This window comes from Vombatus ursinus, unplaced genomic scaffold (genome assembly GCF_900497805.2).
Source record: "Vombatus ursinus unplaced genomic scaffold, bare-nosed wombat genome assembly UNPS02014820.1, whole genome shotgun sequence".
NCBI lineage: Eukaryota > Metazoa > Chordata > Mammalia > Diprotodontia > Vombatidae > Vombatus > Vombatus ursinus.
Genome location: NW_020954598.1, coordinates 18,436,153 through 18,451,557, shown reverse-complemented (window position 1 = coordinate 18,451,557; position 15,405 = coordinate 18,436,153). Strand labels below are relative to the sequence as shown.

Sequence of the window (15,405 nt, the reverse complement as noted above, 5' to 3'; positions counted from 1 at the left end):
AAGGCTTACAGTCTGTGATGGGGGTCAGAAGGGAAAGCAGGGAGGAAAGGAGGGTGGGGACTCAAGACTAACCTTAGGCTCTTCTCATTTCATCTAATCGTCCTAGATTACTCAGTTAATGGAAAAACATTTCTTCATCCCTCTCCCAGCTGCTAAGATAAAAAAGACTTGATGGTTTGAGAACACAGACCAGGGGTCTGGAAGACACCCAAAACATAATGGAATCCAAGTTCATTTTACAGTTGAAGAAACAGGCCCCAAAGGGTGTTTATTGCCTTTTGTCATTCCATTAAGCTACAGCCCAGAAAATGAAAAAGGAAACCAAATAGAGCAAATATACTCACCATCCTCCACAATTCTCAGCCCAGGTGAGGACAGCTGAAATTGGTATCGTGCTTTGAGGAAACTGAGGCTGAGAGAGATTCAGTGACTTGCCCAGAGCCACACAGCTTCTATGTGTCTGAGGCAGGATTTGAACTCAGGTCTCCCTCTATGCCACCTACCTGCCCCATTCTCTACACACGATTCTTGTTGGCCTTAGTCCATCTATAACCACATCTCTGTCTTCACCATTGGAAATGCAGTTTCGGGGCTGGACTTGGAGCCCTGGGAAGTCCACAAAGGGCACAGAGCTGTTCTTTGGCTGTTCTGTGCTGGTGGAGGATCGTGGTCCCTGGCCCCTGCCCACGGGTAGAGCAATTCCTCCACCTGGGGCCTTGAAACAGGTAGCCCCAACCAGCCATTCTGGCCCGGGGGGCTCCATGTGGAACTCTCCCTGGTCAGACTTGACAGATGGCCCAGGAAGTCTGGTGGGCATCCTGGAGGCTTCTCCATTTTCCTGGTGTGCCTCTGTTGGTGTCTGATGAAACTCCTCTTCAACATAAAGCTGTGGCCACACTGAGCGCAATGGAAGGGCTTTTCCCCTGTGTGCAACCGTTGGTGGTTCAGCAGGTACTCCTTCCGGCTATAGCACTTCTCACACTCAGGACACTGGAAGGGGCGCTCCCCTGTGTGCAGGGTACGGTGCCGTTTGAGCCAGGAGTAACACACAAAACTTTTGTCACACTCGGGGCACTGGTAGGGCTGCGGTGGGGGGTGGCCCTGTGGGTGTCTGCCCAGGCCTCGCCTCCCCGAGCATCGCTTTCCCCGCTCAGCACAGGCATGCAGTCGTGTACGGGACAGGAGAGGTGCCCTCTGTCGGGAGTTCTTGGCCGGGGAGGTGCCAGGGAAAGACCTGTCTCCTGGGGGCTCCCACGGCACAGCTGCTCTGGGGCCCTGCTGCCCACTGCTCCTCTGTGTCTCCATGGGCTCCTGCCTGTGGCTCCTCTGATGCTTCATCAAGTTCTCTCTCAGCCGGAAGCTCTTACCGCATTCAGCACAGGTATGCGGTTGCTCTCTGGCTGGGGAGGTCCACCAGGTGGCCATCTGAGGCAGCACAGGGCCTGGCTGTGGGGCCTGCCCTGGGCCTGGGCTTGGAAGCAGGGGCTGTTGCTGCTGGAAGCCGTTTGGGGTGTCAGGGCCTGAGCTGAAACCTGAGGCAGGGAGAAGTCCTTCTGTGATTCCTCTGGACAGTGGCTCTAGGAGCATTAGACTCTCCATGGTGTCCTTCACTGTACTCATGGCCCAATGAGCCTCTGCAACAGGAGAAAGCACATGATGTCACTCACCTGAACTAGCTGGAGCACAGCCCTAACAAACAGAGGCCTTTCTTACACAAGGCTTGATAGTTTTCTTTTTTAAAAAGTAAGTTTTTATTGAAGTGTTATTTTTTATGTCATCAGAAATTCTTTCAGCTTCCCATCCCAATCACTCATACAGTAATACAACAATAGTCTACCTAGGAAACCAAAGCACAGGGAGGTTAATTTGCTAACTTGTCACTCCCTTGCTCAGAGAGCTTTGTTGCTTCTAGAATAAAACAGACTTCTCTGCAAAAGAATTCAAAGCTCTTTACAACCTATCTCCAGCCAGAGAAGGTAATGTGGTATAGTGCTTAGAGCACTGGACATGGCATCTGAAGACCTGGGTTCAAATTCTGCCTCAGATACTTTCTAAGTGGGCATCCCTGGGCAAGTCACTTAACTTCTGAGCCTCAGTTTCCCCATTTGTAAAATGGAGATAATAATAATGAACAATGCCTACCTTATAAGATTGTTGCGAGGATAAAATGAGATAACATCTTACTTGATGCACTTTGCAAACCTTAAAAAAGCACTCCGTAAATGATTCCTGTCCACATGCTTTATGGTACAGTGGAGGCAGCTACTTTCTGTTCCTCATACATGACAGTTTGGGTCTCCCTGCGTCTGCCCCCACCCTGTGACTGGAACTCACTCCCTCTTCTACTCTGACCTTCCAAATGTCTGACTTCCTTCAAAGCTCAGCTCAAGTGCTACCCCCTTACAGAAGGTTTGTCCTAATAACCCAGCTGCAAGGGCCCCTCCCAACTTAACCGACATTGTACCTGTGCTTGGTGTTTCCTGGGATGAAATGTAAACTCCCTGGAAGCAGCCAGGGCTGGCCTGGTTTTTGTCTTTGCAACCCCAGTGCCTGGGGTAGAGCAGGGCTTATTAACACTTGTTGATGGATTCATATCAGGTAACTGATCAGAAAAGGTCAATCCCTGGTTAGTTTTATCAGCAAGCCAGGCATACAGAGTGAGGGTGTTGCCAGGCTCAGTTTGTGCCTTTTTTTCTTTTTTCAAGTTGCAAAGTTCACCAAGCCACTTAAGCACCAACCACCTCCAGGCAGGGGAGATTCCATCACTTCTTTTAGGGCCTAGAGATGCAAAGAGTCCATCAGGAGCCCAGTAGTTGCTTTACTGAGTTTCGGTCCATCAACAAACACTAATCAAGCACCAGCTTTCAAGAGGCTTACGTTCTGGGGTGGGGGGGGGGAAGGAATTAGTGATCTAATGCCAGAAGAGGGGCCAGAGAAGGCATCAGGATCAGTCTGACTTGTTCTACCTGTTGCCAATCCTAAAGACATTCTTCTCTCTTAGCACCATTTATGGCGTTTTTATTCACAAATTTTGGATCTATTTGTATCTATTATATCTGAAAGGCTCCTGTTTTCATGCATAGTCTAAGTTTATTACCCACTGCAGTTCTTTACCCTCTATAACCCGATTTCTTCTTGTTGCAGTAGCGGCCAAAGAGATTTTCTTAAAGCCCAGAATGTCTGTCCCAGCGCACCCGGCTCCTGCCTCCACTCCCCAGTGGTCCCCAGTGGTTCCTGAGCAACTTCATCATTAAATATAAAATCCTGCTTGGCACTTAAAGCCCTTCACAACTTGGCACTTTCCCTCTATTTCAGTCTTCCTGCACTCTATTCCCTTCACATCCTTTGAGGCAGGGAGCAGGGCTAGCTTGGCTTCCCCAGGGCTTAGCACAGGGCATGGTACATAGTAAGCACTTAAAAAAAGTTTGCTGTCAAACTTGTTCTATGCTCAGTGGATCCCACCCTCTGCAGATGAACCCTTCCAATCAATTCATCCCCTTGTGGGACAGTACACGTTCAATCCATGGCCAAAGGCTGCTTTCTGGATTCTGATTCGTCACCTTGCAGGTGCTCGGGCTTGCAATGTGCTATAAACCCCTCCCCACATCTTAGAATATATATCCTATGGAGAAGGAGTCAGCAGCAGCCACAGGTTCTTTTTACCTTTACTTCTTAAGATATTATATTTATGAAAATTGTTGCTATTTCCAATACTTAAAAACTGGGAAATATAAGAGTGCCCCTTCCTTCAAGCCTCTTCTGGAAGATGGTCAAGCCATACTGACGGTACACTTGAGCAGCCATCAGGAAAAATACTGTTCCGAGTTCCTCTGTCCTCATGCAGCCACCCAGTTCAGATAATGCTTCAGAATGTTTCAAGGACTTTCTTTACAACAACCCAGTGAGGTAGGTAGTACAGACATTATTATCCCCGGTTTACAGAAAAGAAAGAGTTGAACTGACTTGTGCTGTCACAGATGAAAATGCCTCAGTGCTAAGATTCAAAACTCTCTGGAGCCCACGTCCACAATACCACACTTTCCATGTGATGAATGAGTGAAAAGAAGCATTTATTAATCGCTTACTATGTGCTAAACACTGTGCAAAGTGCTGGAGATGCAGAAAGAATGAGACAGTCACTGATAGAGGAGCTCACACCCGGAGACAGAACATACGTGGCAATTCCGCTGTAGGGCAGATAGAAGGGCCCCTGGGGGGGGCCTCAGGGAAGAAATGAAAAATCAGCTCTCAAAACCAAGTGAGCTCTGGTTCCTGCATTTGAGATGTCAGACCACTGTTACCAGAAGCCACCAGTAGTGTAGTCTTACTATGCCCAACTTGGCCCTTCAGACCTAGAAAAGGCTCAATTTTTCTTACTCACCTTTGTTCAGGTCTGCAACAGGGACACTTCCCTCTCTGTCTTCCTGATCCCTGGGTCCTTGCTCTTCTTGCTTAACACATGGTTGCACATCATTAGTAGAAATTGGAGGCCCTGTCCCTGGGAAGGGAGATCACATTCAATGTTTCTGGCAGCCAGTGACCACTCCATTACAGATCTCACAATGGAGAGCAGGAAGTTGGAAAAGAAAGAAAAAATCTCAAAGCTGAGTCAGCTGAGAAGATATTAGGGATTGTTAAAACAGCACGTCAGTGAAAAGAGCTCCTGAAGAGAATAAAAAACCCGCCCCCAAACCCAGAGTTTTCTGCGTCATTAAGTGAAGCTTTGGCCTTGAAAGTTCAGAGCGGTAAGACTCACCAGGATCAGGGCTTGCTGCTACTTCTGCCTCTTCTGAGTCCAACTGATTCTGAACACATGGTTCTTCCCCTTGTTCAATTCGGGTCAAAAATTCAGGTTTGGAAAGAGCATAGTCTGTTTGATGGAGAAACAGAGAGAGGGACACCATTACTAATGTGCTTTCCTGTTTCCATTTTTGGTATCTCGTAAGAAATGCCCAAGGAGTAATACTCATGGCTCCTGTAGCCTAGCAACTGTCTCCAGCTGGACCAAGATATCATCTCTAAAGACTGGGAATATGTTGCTAAATATCACTACCTTCCCTTACAATATGATAGTCCTACTGTCTCTGACTTTTGTCATTGAGCCCGTGCCATTCGGAGGGTAATCTTTTTTTTTTTTTTTTACCACTCATGATGTAAAGGAGCATTTAACTTTATTTAACTTCATAAGATCTGCCATCTTGGTGTGGGCACTTCCTTCACCAGTGCAGACTGCAGGGGGTTTTGCATGCTGCTTTGGCCAAAAAATCATATTCAAGTGGTAGCCAGTCTTCCGCAGCACAACTAGGCAGCAGAGTGGATAGAGTGCAGGACTTAAAAATCAGGACGACCTGGGTTCAAATCTGCCTCGGACACTTACTAGTTTTGTGGGCAAGTCACTTAACTTTTATGTGCCTCGGGTTCCCCCTCTGTAAAAAGGGATAATAATAGCACCTACTTCATAGGGTTGTTGTGAGGATCAAATTCGTTAATATATGTAAGTACTTTGCAAACCTTAAAGCATTATATAAATACTAGCTATTATCGATACTATCTGTTATCATCATTCAGGTGATAAGCCTGTATAAACCGAGTTAAACTCAGGTAGGTCATTCTTTGGACAAAAGTTTGTGTCCTGGCCTGGAAAGGCCAGTCTTGGAAGGCTTTCCAGGTCAGCAGAGAAGGCTTGCCAGAGCCAGTGTCCCTTCCCCTCCCTTGGAGGCTGCAGGGGGCTTCTAGAAGGAAGGTCCTAGGGTATAACTTAGAGGAGGTGAGGGGAAGGAAGAGCTCATCCAGATGACTTTCTAGCTTCGAGAGGCCTCTTTTGGCTGCAGGTATCACCATTCACTTTCCAGCTTCCACCTGGCTCTTCTTCTCCCTTCCCTTTCCCTTGGGGAATCCCCAACTTCAGTTCTTGGCCCATTGTCCCTCTCTCAGCCCCCCAAGAGGCTCATCTATCTACATATCCCTTGATGGGGGTCCCCCTTACTTCCTCAAGGCTGTCCACAGGACATGGACGGGACGAGACGAGATGTTCCATCAATTAGGGAGATACTCAGACAGAGGCTGTACAATTGACTGGACCACATGTGGCACTCGAGTCGCACATTAAATGTAATTTAATGAAATTTAAAACCATATTCAACATAATTGGGAAATGTTTAACAAAATAAGCAAAAACACAACACAACACAGACCCTGTGGCCAAATAATCAGTATGTTTCAGAGGCAGAACTTAAAGCTAGGTCTTTCTGGCCACCACCCCACACTGCCTCTTTATTTATATTGTTGCATTGCCTTTAATGGTAAATTTCCGTGACTTTTTTTTAATCAGTGACTTTAATTTATTTTCATTTAATCAATATTTAATGAACACTAAGGATGTATAAGGTCCTGAGTGAATTATTGTCAGACGTTTAGTTCTCTCTTCTTCCTTCCTTCCACTGCAACATAGCCCCCCATCCCAAACCCACCCCCAACTCCAACACAGCCAGCCCAATATTATGTCAATACTTCCAGGGGTGGGGAACCTCAACATGATTATCCAATGAAGGGATCACTCCATTCAGTTTTTCCTAAACTTCCTTCTTTTTAAATTTTTCTAAAGTTTTATTTATTTTTTCCCCCCTAAACTTTCTAGCTCCCCTTGGGATACAAAATTTTCCATGGCTTCCCTGCCCACTAGTTCTATGGTCACTGAAAAAGCACCTACATCAGAATTAATAAGGAGAACAGTCTCTTTTGCCGTGACCCTTGTGATGTAACCAATGACTGCCGATGACAAAACATCACAATGTCACCTGGCAAACCCACCTGAAAAGGCTGTGAGATCACAGATCACGTTGAAAAAGTTTAAAACTGGGTACCAACAGCAGGTAATCCTGTTAGGAGGAAAACTAGATGCCCTCTATCTGAATCCACAAAAGGTCTTGATAAAATAAGTATGATATAACTAATGATAACAGAGCAAGAGTAGAACCTAACCTGGGAGACAGCTTATGAAATCAAGCTAATTTTAACGAACACAGATATACTCTGTTGGACTTAGTTTGGTTTTCTCAGTGCGCCTCTTACTGAGCTGCCTATGCAGATTCATTAGTTGGAAGAATTAATTTCAAAACAACCATAATCCTTAGAGCTATGTCCACACATGCCTTCTGGAAATGGAAGCCTCTAGAAGTCATGAAGGATGGATGACTCTTTCAGTAAATGCTGTATAAGGTACAGAATAATGCCTTACTGCTGGTTATAAGTTCTATGACCAGCATCACACATGCACAGAGGGTGAGTCTGGGTCTGAAATTTTTTAGCCAGCATCCTAAGCCCTGGGCAGGGTCAGACCCCAAGCATTATTCACACTTTCAATGGATCGATCCTGCTTCAAAGTCTCTTTTATACAGTAACATGAAACGAAGATTTCTATGTCCGTACCCTAGAATTCTTGTGGGATCCTTGTTTGACTACAGTGCGTTGTTCTCGAGCCGCTACCACTTGCTACATCGCCCCTGCACAGAATGCTAATGGGGAGGGAATGAGGGGAAAGGGGCATGTGACTCTAAGGTTTTCCTCTCCAAATTCTGAATTAAATACCCCGTAGGGAGCTGATGAGATCTGGACTCCACCATGGAACAGCCAGAGCTGCCAACACTCAAAGGGTCTAGGATGTCCATACTGCAGGGAACTCCTGGCGTTGTAACCGCCAACAAAGACTGTCACTCATCTATGACTCGACAGAGTTAAATCCCCAGGAGTAGCCAGCCTGAGCTACATGGAGTTTAAATGACTTGTCCTGAGTCGGACTACTAGGAGCTGTTGGGGACAGTATCTGAATACAGGTCTTCCTGACTCCAAGGCTAGCACTTCATATATCACACCATACTACCTCTACAGTCTTCTAACAAATGATTAAAAAGGAAACCCATACCCAAGGAGACAAGCATCTCATAGTTGCCTGTCATCACGTGCTTGTAAAGCTCTTTCTGCCACTTGTCCAGGTTCCCCCACTCCTTCTCTGAGAAATATACAGCCACGTCGTCAAATGTCACAGGTACCTGAAACCACAAACACCCCACACATTATCTCTGGAGAGATGCATCATCTCACCTTTGCCCTGTCCATGCTATTCCTACCCTCTTCCACCTAAAATTCCTACCTTCCACATTTCTTGTCTACCAGTTATATCCCCTCTACTTAGGGGGTTCTTAACTTGGGTTTTAATGGATCCCCAAGGGGCCTCTGGATAGAGTTCAAGAAGTCCATGAATTTGCTTTATAAATTATTTTGATTACCATTTCAATATAATTGGTTTTCTTTGTAGTCCTTTGCAGTCCTCTGTATGTTATTTTATGCATTTAAAAACATCATTTGGAGAAGGGGTCCATGATGCCAGAAAGATGAAAAAACCCAACTCTACTTCAAGCTCACTTCCTCTGCGATGTCTTTCTCGATCACTTCAATTCTCTTCAGATTCTCCTTATTGTTCAGTTAAGATCGCTAATAGCCAACTTAATTTCCAGTAGCTCTGAATAATTCTGTATTGCGTCCTTGACGAGAGTACACAGCCTTCTCCACTAAAACACAAGTTTCTCAAGGAGCTATACCCACTAAATTCATTCATTCAATTCAATGAACAATTATTAAGCACTAGTGCTTGTGCCAGGTGCTCTACATCCTGCCTATCCCCCCTGGAGAACTGACACAGAGAGACAGCTGCTCAACGTGGTTTCCTCCTGGGCTCTAGGCTATTCTAACCAGAGTCAGTTTACTAAGGTAGTAAAATTGCTATGTCTATTGTCAAGAAACAATCTTTTGAAAATACATATTTGTATCAAATATTTCCTCTAAAAGTTCAATATCTATTCTCCAAGTCGCTAATAAGAGAAATTAGAATTAAAACAGCTCTGAAGTTTCATCTCACACCCATCAAATTAACAGAGAGAATAATAAGGAGATGGAAATCGAAATCATCAGTGCTAGAGGGACTCTGGGAAGGCAGAACACCAATACATTGTTAGTGGAGTTTGGAATTGGCCAAGCCCCTCTGGAAAACAATTTGTAATTATGTGAGCAAAGTTACTAAACTCTCCATATCCTTTGATCATATCCTAGGATCACAGATCTCGAGTTGGAAAGGACCTCAGAAGCTGCCTCTTCTGACCCCTTCACTTTACAGATGAAGAAATGAAAACATTAAGAAATGCCACATAAATACCAAAATACTCATAGCAGCACTTGTTGTGGTAGCAAAACACTGAAACAAAGGGCCGGACTGCCTGCTGATTGGGGAACAGCTGAATGTGCATGAACATAATGGAATAAAATTGTGCTGTAAGGAATGAGGAAAGTGAGGAATTCAAAGAAACTGTGGGAGGGATATTATAAATAATAACAACAGCCTGCATTTTTCTAGTGTTCTGAGGTTTGCAAAGCTCTTTACATTTTGTTTTATCTTCACAACAGCCCTGGGAGGTGGGTGCTAGCATTATACCCATTTTGCAGATGAGGAAACCGAGGCCGACTAAATGGGGATTTGAATTCAGGTCTTCCTAATTCCAGGTCCAGTGCTCTATTCACAGAGCTACCTAGCTGCCTCACATATGGTGCAGGGAGAAGAAAAGAGAACCAAGAGAATGTATGTATGTATGTATGTATGTATGTGTACGCACACACGCACCCCACAATCATGTAAAGGAACCCAGTGGCAGAGTGCAGTCCTGGCACAGGACATCTGTCGGTTTGGGGTGCTCTTTCCTCTGGGTTACAAGGGGAGGGTGCTCAGGCGGGGTGGCTGGTGCAAGAACCCCAAAAGCCTCAATCAGGCACTGGGGCGCACCAAGGGGTGCGTACCTTGGGGACTTCTCCTCGGCAGCCCGGCGGGAGCCGGAGGATCCAGAAGTTGCGGTTTCTCAGCAGGTTCTCCATGTTCTCCAGCCTCCTCTGGAGCAGCCCGTACTCCTGGAGCACCGTCTCCAGCGTGGCCCACTTGCTGTCCAGCTGGTTCCCAAACTCCACCGCCGTCTTCTCACAGTCGATTAACTTCTTCTCCACGGCCCCCGTCCGGCCCTCCAGGGTCATTAGCCGGCTGGCATGGGAACAGATGGTCCTCTCCACCGCCTGCATGGCCGCCACCACGGGCCACAGGGAAAACTCCGAGGCCTGGAAGGGGACGTCCGGCTGGAGGCCCCGGAAAGGCGCGCCCACGTCCCACTGTGGAGCCTGCGGGGAGGAGAGGGGCTGGGCAACGCGCACCCAAGACGAGGTACCCCAGCGCCCTCCCCCTCCCCCCCTCCGCTCCCCTGCTGCCCCGCTCGGGAGGCCCAGGCTCCCGGCTGAAAGCCGGAGGGACTGCCCTTCGAGGTCGCACTGGAGAGCCCAGCCTCGTGGGCTGAGTGAGTGCACGCAGCCCGCGCGTGCTCTTTCCACCCCCCCGTCCCCCTCCCCCAACCCCCGTGAGTGGGCTGACCCCGGGGCGCCCCGCCCCCAACCCGGGAGGTTCTTACCTGAGCAGGCGCGGTCTCGGCCATGGTCAGCCCGCTCCCTTCCCTGGACCCCCACCTCGGCTCGGCTCAGCGGAGCCCCCCGGGCAGCGAGGGTAGGTGCCGCGCCAGGGGGCGGGCCCCGGGGAGCCCAGACTGCGCTCCGCGCTGCTGGAGGCCGAGTGGGCCCGTGCCAGCTCCGGGCTCCCCGTGCCCAGCTCCGGGCTCCCCGTGCCCAGCTCCGAGCTGCTGCTTCCTCGGGGTTGTAGCAGCGTTGTTTCCTGTAGCCTCCCGGAAGACAGCGGCTCCTACAGATGGGAGGAGCAAAGGTGGCTGGGGCGCTTCTCGTCCAGGACCGCCCGCCCCCAGGACCCTGGAACCACCCTTCCACCTCCGGCAGATTGGCACCCCTGCTACCCAATCTGGCCCTTTCACCTTCTTTCTGGACTCTGTGGGCAGGCTGTAAACCAGGCTGGTCTGGAGCCTGGGGACTCGGCCCGAGAAGTCGAATGCATGCTTCCTTCCTTGCCATATAGTCTTCCCCGTCCTTTCCTCTCACTCTCTTAACTCTCTACAACTCAGCTTCTGATATCATTTAACCAAAGCTCCCTTCTCCAAAGTTACTTAATGATCTCTTAATTGCAAAACTAATAAACTTTCCTCGCTCCACATTCTTCTTGACCTCTCTGAAGCCTTTGACACTGTTTATCATCCTCTGCTCCTGAGTTTTCACATTCACACAATCTCCTGGTTCTCCTCCTACCTATCTGAACAGTCTCCTTTGCTGGATCTGCATCCTGTCACACCAGCTAACCTTTAGGGTCCCACAGGTCTCTGACCCCTTTTTCTCTTCTCCCTCTATATTATTTCCACTTAGTGATCTTATCAACTTTAATGGATTCAATTATCATCTCTAAGCTGATGATTCTCAAATCTACTAGCCCTAACCTCTCTGCTGACCTTCAGTCTCCCATCTTCAAATGCCTATTGTATATCTCAAACTGTCCTGTAGATGAATAAAACTCAACATACCCCGAACTGAACTCATTATTTCTGCCCCCCAAATTCTCCCCTCTTCCCAACTTCCATACTACTATCCAGGATACTACCATCTTCCCCATCACCTAGGCTCACAATCTGTGTAATCCTCAACATCTCATCCTGTCTCACCGACATATCCCATTTGTAGCCAAGGCCTGTCTGTTTCCTAATGTCTCTCATGTACACCCCCTTCTCTCATACGATACTATCTCACACCTAGACTACTGCATTAGTCTGCTGGTGGGTCTACCACAAGTCTCTCTCCATTTCAGTCCATCCTCTACTCTAACTGCCAGTGGTCTTCCTAGAGTGAAGGTCTGACCATGCCATCCCTCTACAAAATAAACTCCAGTGGCATCCTATCACCTTTAGGATCAAATATAAAATCCTGTTTAGTGTCCAAAGCCCCTCATACCCTGCATCTTTATCCCTCACCTTTCCAGTCTTATTCCACTTTACACATATCTTCGACCCTCCCTCCCCCAGGTACTCTCCAATCCAGTGACACTGGCCTCTAGTCTATTCCTTAAACAAGAAATAGGGATTTTCACTGGCTGTTACTTGTGCCCTAAGTGCTTAATACATGTTTATTGGCTGACTGTAGACCACTGGCTCCTTCTGGAGACTTTGTCCTGCCTTGCCTGCCATGACAGGACAGGGTCCTGGTTACACATCTAGATCCACTACTTCTCTATCTCCTTTACTGGTTCCAATTTCTCCTTCTACCTGTTAAAAAGGATTTCAGCCCTCTGCTCTCTTCTCAACAGTTCTCTAGTCTCTCCTGAAGAAATCACATCCACTCTTAAATCTTCCACTATTGCTCCTCTGCAGACGACTCCAGTCTACATATCCAGTCCTGCATCCTATCTGAATCTTAGCTCTCCCATCTCTAAATGCCTGCTGGATTATCTTCACTTGGATGCCCTGTCAGCTCAAATTAATCAAATCATTTTTCCCTCCAAACTAATTCTTCTAGATTGCTCCATATTTTTAAGTAGTAGAAGAGGCAGTAGTTGATAGCGGGCTGGAATGGAAGTTAGGAAGACCTAGAATCAAATCCTGATTCTAACACTTACTAGCTGACTGACTGTAGGCAAGTGACAACCCCTTGGAGTCTTGGTTCCATTTATAAAATGCAGTTGACATGTGTAGTGCCTACCTGTTGGGATTGTTGTGGAGATCACATGAGATTGTGTATGTAAAGTGCTTTGCCAATCTTAAAGTGCTAAATAAATGCCTGTTATTACTATTCCCAGCCTGTTATTATTATTCCCAATCAGGCTAGAAACCTTAGTCACTTTTAATACTTGCCTTCATTCAGTGTTAGGTAGAAAGAACATTGGACTAAGAGAATACTTGAGTTTTAATTCTGATACCTCTATTAGTCATATGTCTTTGGACAAGTCAGTCTCTCTGACCCTCTGTTTCCTCAACTGTCATAAATGGGGCTAATGATAGTTGTCCTACCTATTTTACAAGGTTGCCCTAAGAATTGAAAAATAATGTAACTGAAAGTAGCTTATGTAATACTATACAAATGTAAAGCACCATTCATTTAAAAAACACTTTGTTGATATCTAAAGTTTTACTTCAATCACGTGATTCTCTTGCTCAGAAACATTCAATGGCTCTCAATAACCAACAGGCTAAAGCAGAAATTCTTTAGCAGGGCATCCAGATCTACCATCTGACTTGACACCCTTCTTTTTCTTCAGTCTTATTTTCTACTTCTGCTTCTGACATGGATTCATTTGTATGCCTGCTATATAAGCTCTTGATTTGTTTCCTTTCTACTGCTATAAAACAAGTTATCAATCATTTTGTCAACTGTACAAAAGATAATTCTAGAGCTGCCATGTACCTACTCAAGGATACTGTGGATTGCTGTATCAGGAGACTGTGCCCTGTTAGATCTTGGGCTTTACAGATTTATCTCGTATATGTTAAGGCAATTTAAGCCTTTGATGTTGCACTCCAGGCCAACTGCTGCCAGGCTGTCATTGTCCCTGCCCCCTCAGTTATTTTCAATGCTTTCTTGGGGCTCCTCAGGACAGCGAGGAGATCTTGGCTCAAGATATGTATTTGGATCACAAAGGGAGCTATGGAAGCCTCAAAGCACAAAGTCACAAAGTGGAGCAGCAGACCTAGACTTTGCTCCTTCGCTGGTGCCCATAAGTGATAGATTTCACTTGGGGAATGATGTCCAACTCTTTAACAACCCAAGATCTATCGCTATTTTGGGGGAGGTGGGGACTCCACATAAGCCAATACAAGGCAGCACCCTCAATTTGGAAAGACTACATAGATCCCTGGGGAAGATGGGGTTCACTCAAGGGTTAGGTTGCTTGAATCTCTAGAAACCCTCAATTTTTTTTCCTCATCTGGTGGAGGAGTATAGGGCTCAACTCTAGGGTTGCAGTGTGAGTCCAAAGTGACTGGTAAGTCCCTGCGGAAGGTGAGGCCCATCAGACAGTAATTGAAAAACACACACACACACACACACACACACACACACACACACACACACACACACGGACTCTTTGAACTTGGGTTTGAGTACTTTTTGCATTGTGTTGTATGAAATCCCACATTGCTGCCCCAGGCTGCTGAGAAATGTAGTTTATTCTTAGCTAGAGACAGTATGGAGGGTAGACTCATGCCCCTGGTGGGAGCCAACAGCAAGTTAAGGGCACTGCAACCCCCAGCACGACTAAAATTTTGGGCAATTGGAATCTTATCTGGCTTGCAGATGTACTTAGGGAGTGATATATGTGGAAAGAACTTGCTGTTTTCTGGTCATGCCTGCCTGGCTGCCGGGATGCTTGGTAACTTTATCCACTCTCCCATTTGTCTCCCTGCGCCTCATTGCTTCAGGGTGAATATGGATTGGTGCTTATTCTTTGGAGCTTCAGACACTCCTCAAAACTTGTTTGTTATGTGTGCTTTTATAATGGGTTGTATCTCCAGATAAAGGTAATCTGACTTTTACTGTATTCTGAGCAAGCTATGGAGGTATGGTATTATATTTTTAAACACCTCCCTTTTAGTTTTTCTAGAATTATTAAGAAATACTATTTCTCTAGCCTAAAACCCCTTCCAGGCTACTCCCTTTAGGAGTCAGAAGAACAAAGACTAGGGCTTTCCTTTGAAATGGAGTAAGGGTAATAACCAAATTGATCTCATTTAGATGAACAATTGCCTTCTCACTCTCCAGGAGTGATTAGTGTTCAGACTGACCAAAGGACAGTTTTTACTGTAATTTGAAATTAAAGGTCAAAATACTGATGACAGAAACTCTTTTTTTTTCTTTAATCTATCAACTAGTCCAGGAAGGGATTCAGTTCTGGAATAATAGCTTTAGTATTTAAGTAGCTTTAATGTTTGCAAACAGCATCTCAGTTTATCCTACAACTTTGGGAGGTAAATGCTGTTATTCCCATTCTACAGATGAGGAAATGGAGGCTAAGTGACTTGTCTAATATTACACAGCTACTGTGCCTGACGCCTGATTTGAACTCAGGTCTTCCGCACTCCAAGTCCAAGAATGTTAACCCCAAACCGCATTTTCACATGTGATCTTTTTCTTATTCAGGATTCCTATAAATGTTACCTGAAATTGTCTTGGGGCAATCATGTTGGAAGGCATGGGAGACTAGGACAGTTTGAACATTTCTCTCTCCAATTGAGAAATTATTTGGATATATATTCAATAAAATTGTTTCTGGCAGACTTAAGCCCAAATCACACAGTACATTGGTATAATTTTTGGGGGGACACTTTAGTGGTGTTCTTTTACTCAGATTACTGATACCTAACAGAAAGACAACATTGGTTATAGGACCATTCTCTTTGAAGGACTTGTATGGCCAACTAAATATAGGTGAGGGACCTT

At 46.1% G+C, this 15,405-nt stretch overlaps 1 protein-coding gene across 1 annotated transcript; it reads right to left on the bottom strand.

The window, feature by feature from the left end:
* Positions 1-234: 234 nt before the first annotated feature.
* LOC114024092 (zinc finger protein 398-like) lies at positions 235-10,548 on the bottom strand. The gene is made up of 6 exons (XM_027836948.1): positions 10,497-10,548; positions 9,844-10,212; positions 7,922-8,048; positions 4,757-4,870; positions 4,382-4,498; positions 235-1,634 (listed from the first exon to the last, which is right to left on the bottom strand). Exons 1-6 carry the CDS (start codon positions 10,518-10,520, stop codon positions 547-549), a joined length of 1,839 nt encoding a protein of 612 aa, XP_027692749.1. The 5' UTR covers positions 10,521-10,548; the 3' UTR covers positions 235-546.
* Between the last annotated feature and the right edge of the window lie 4,857 nt (positions 10,549-15,405).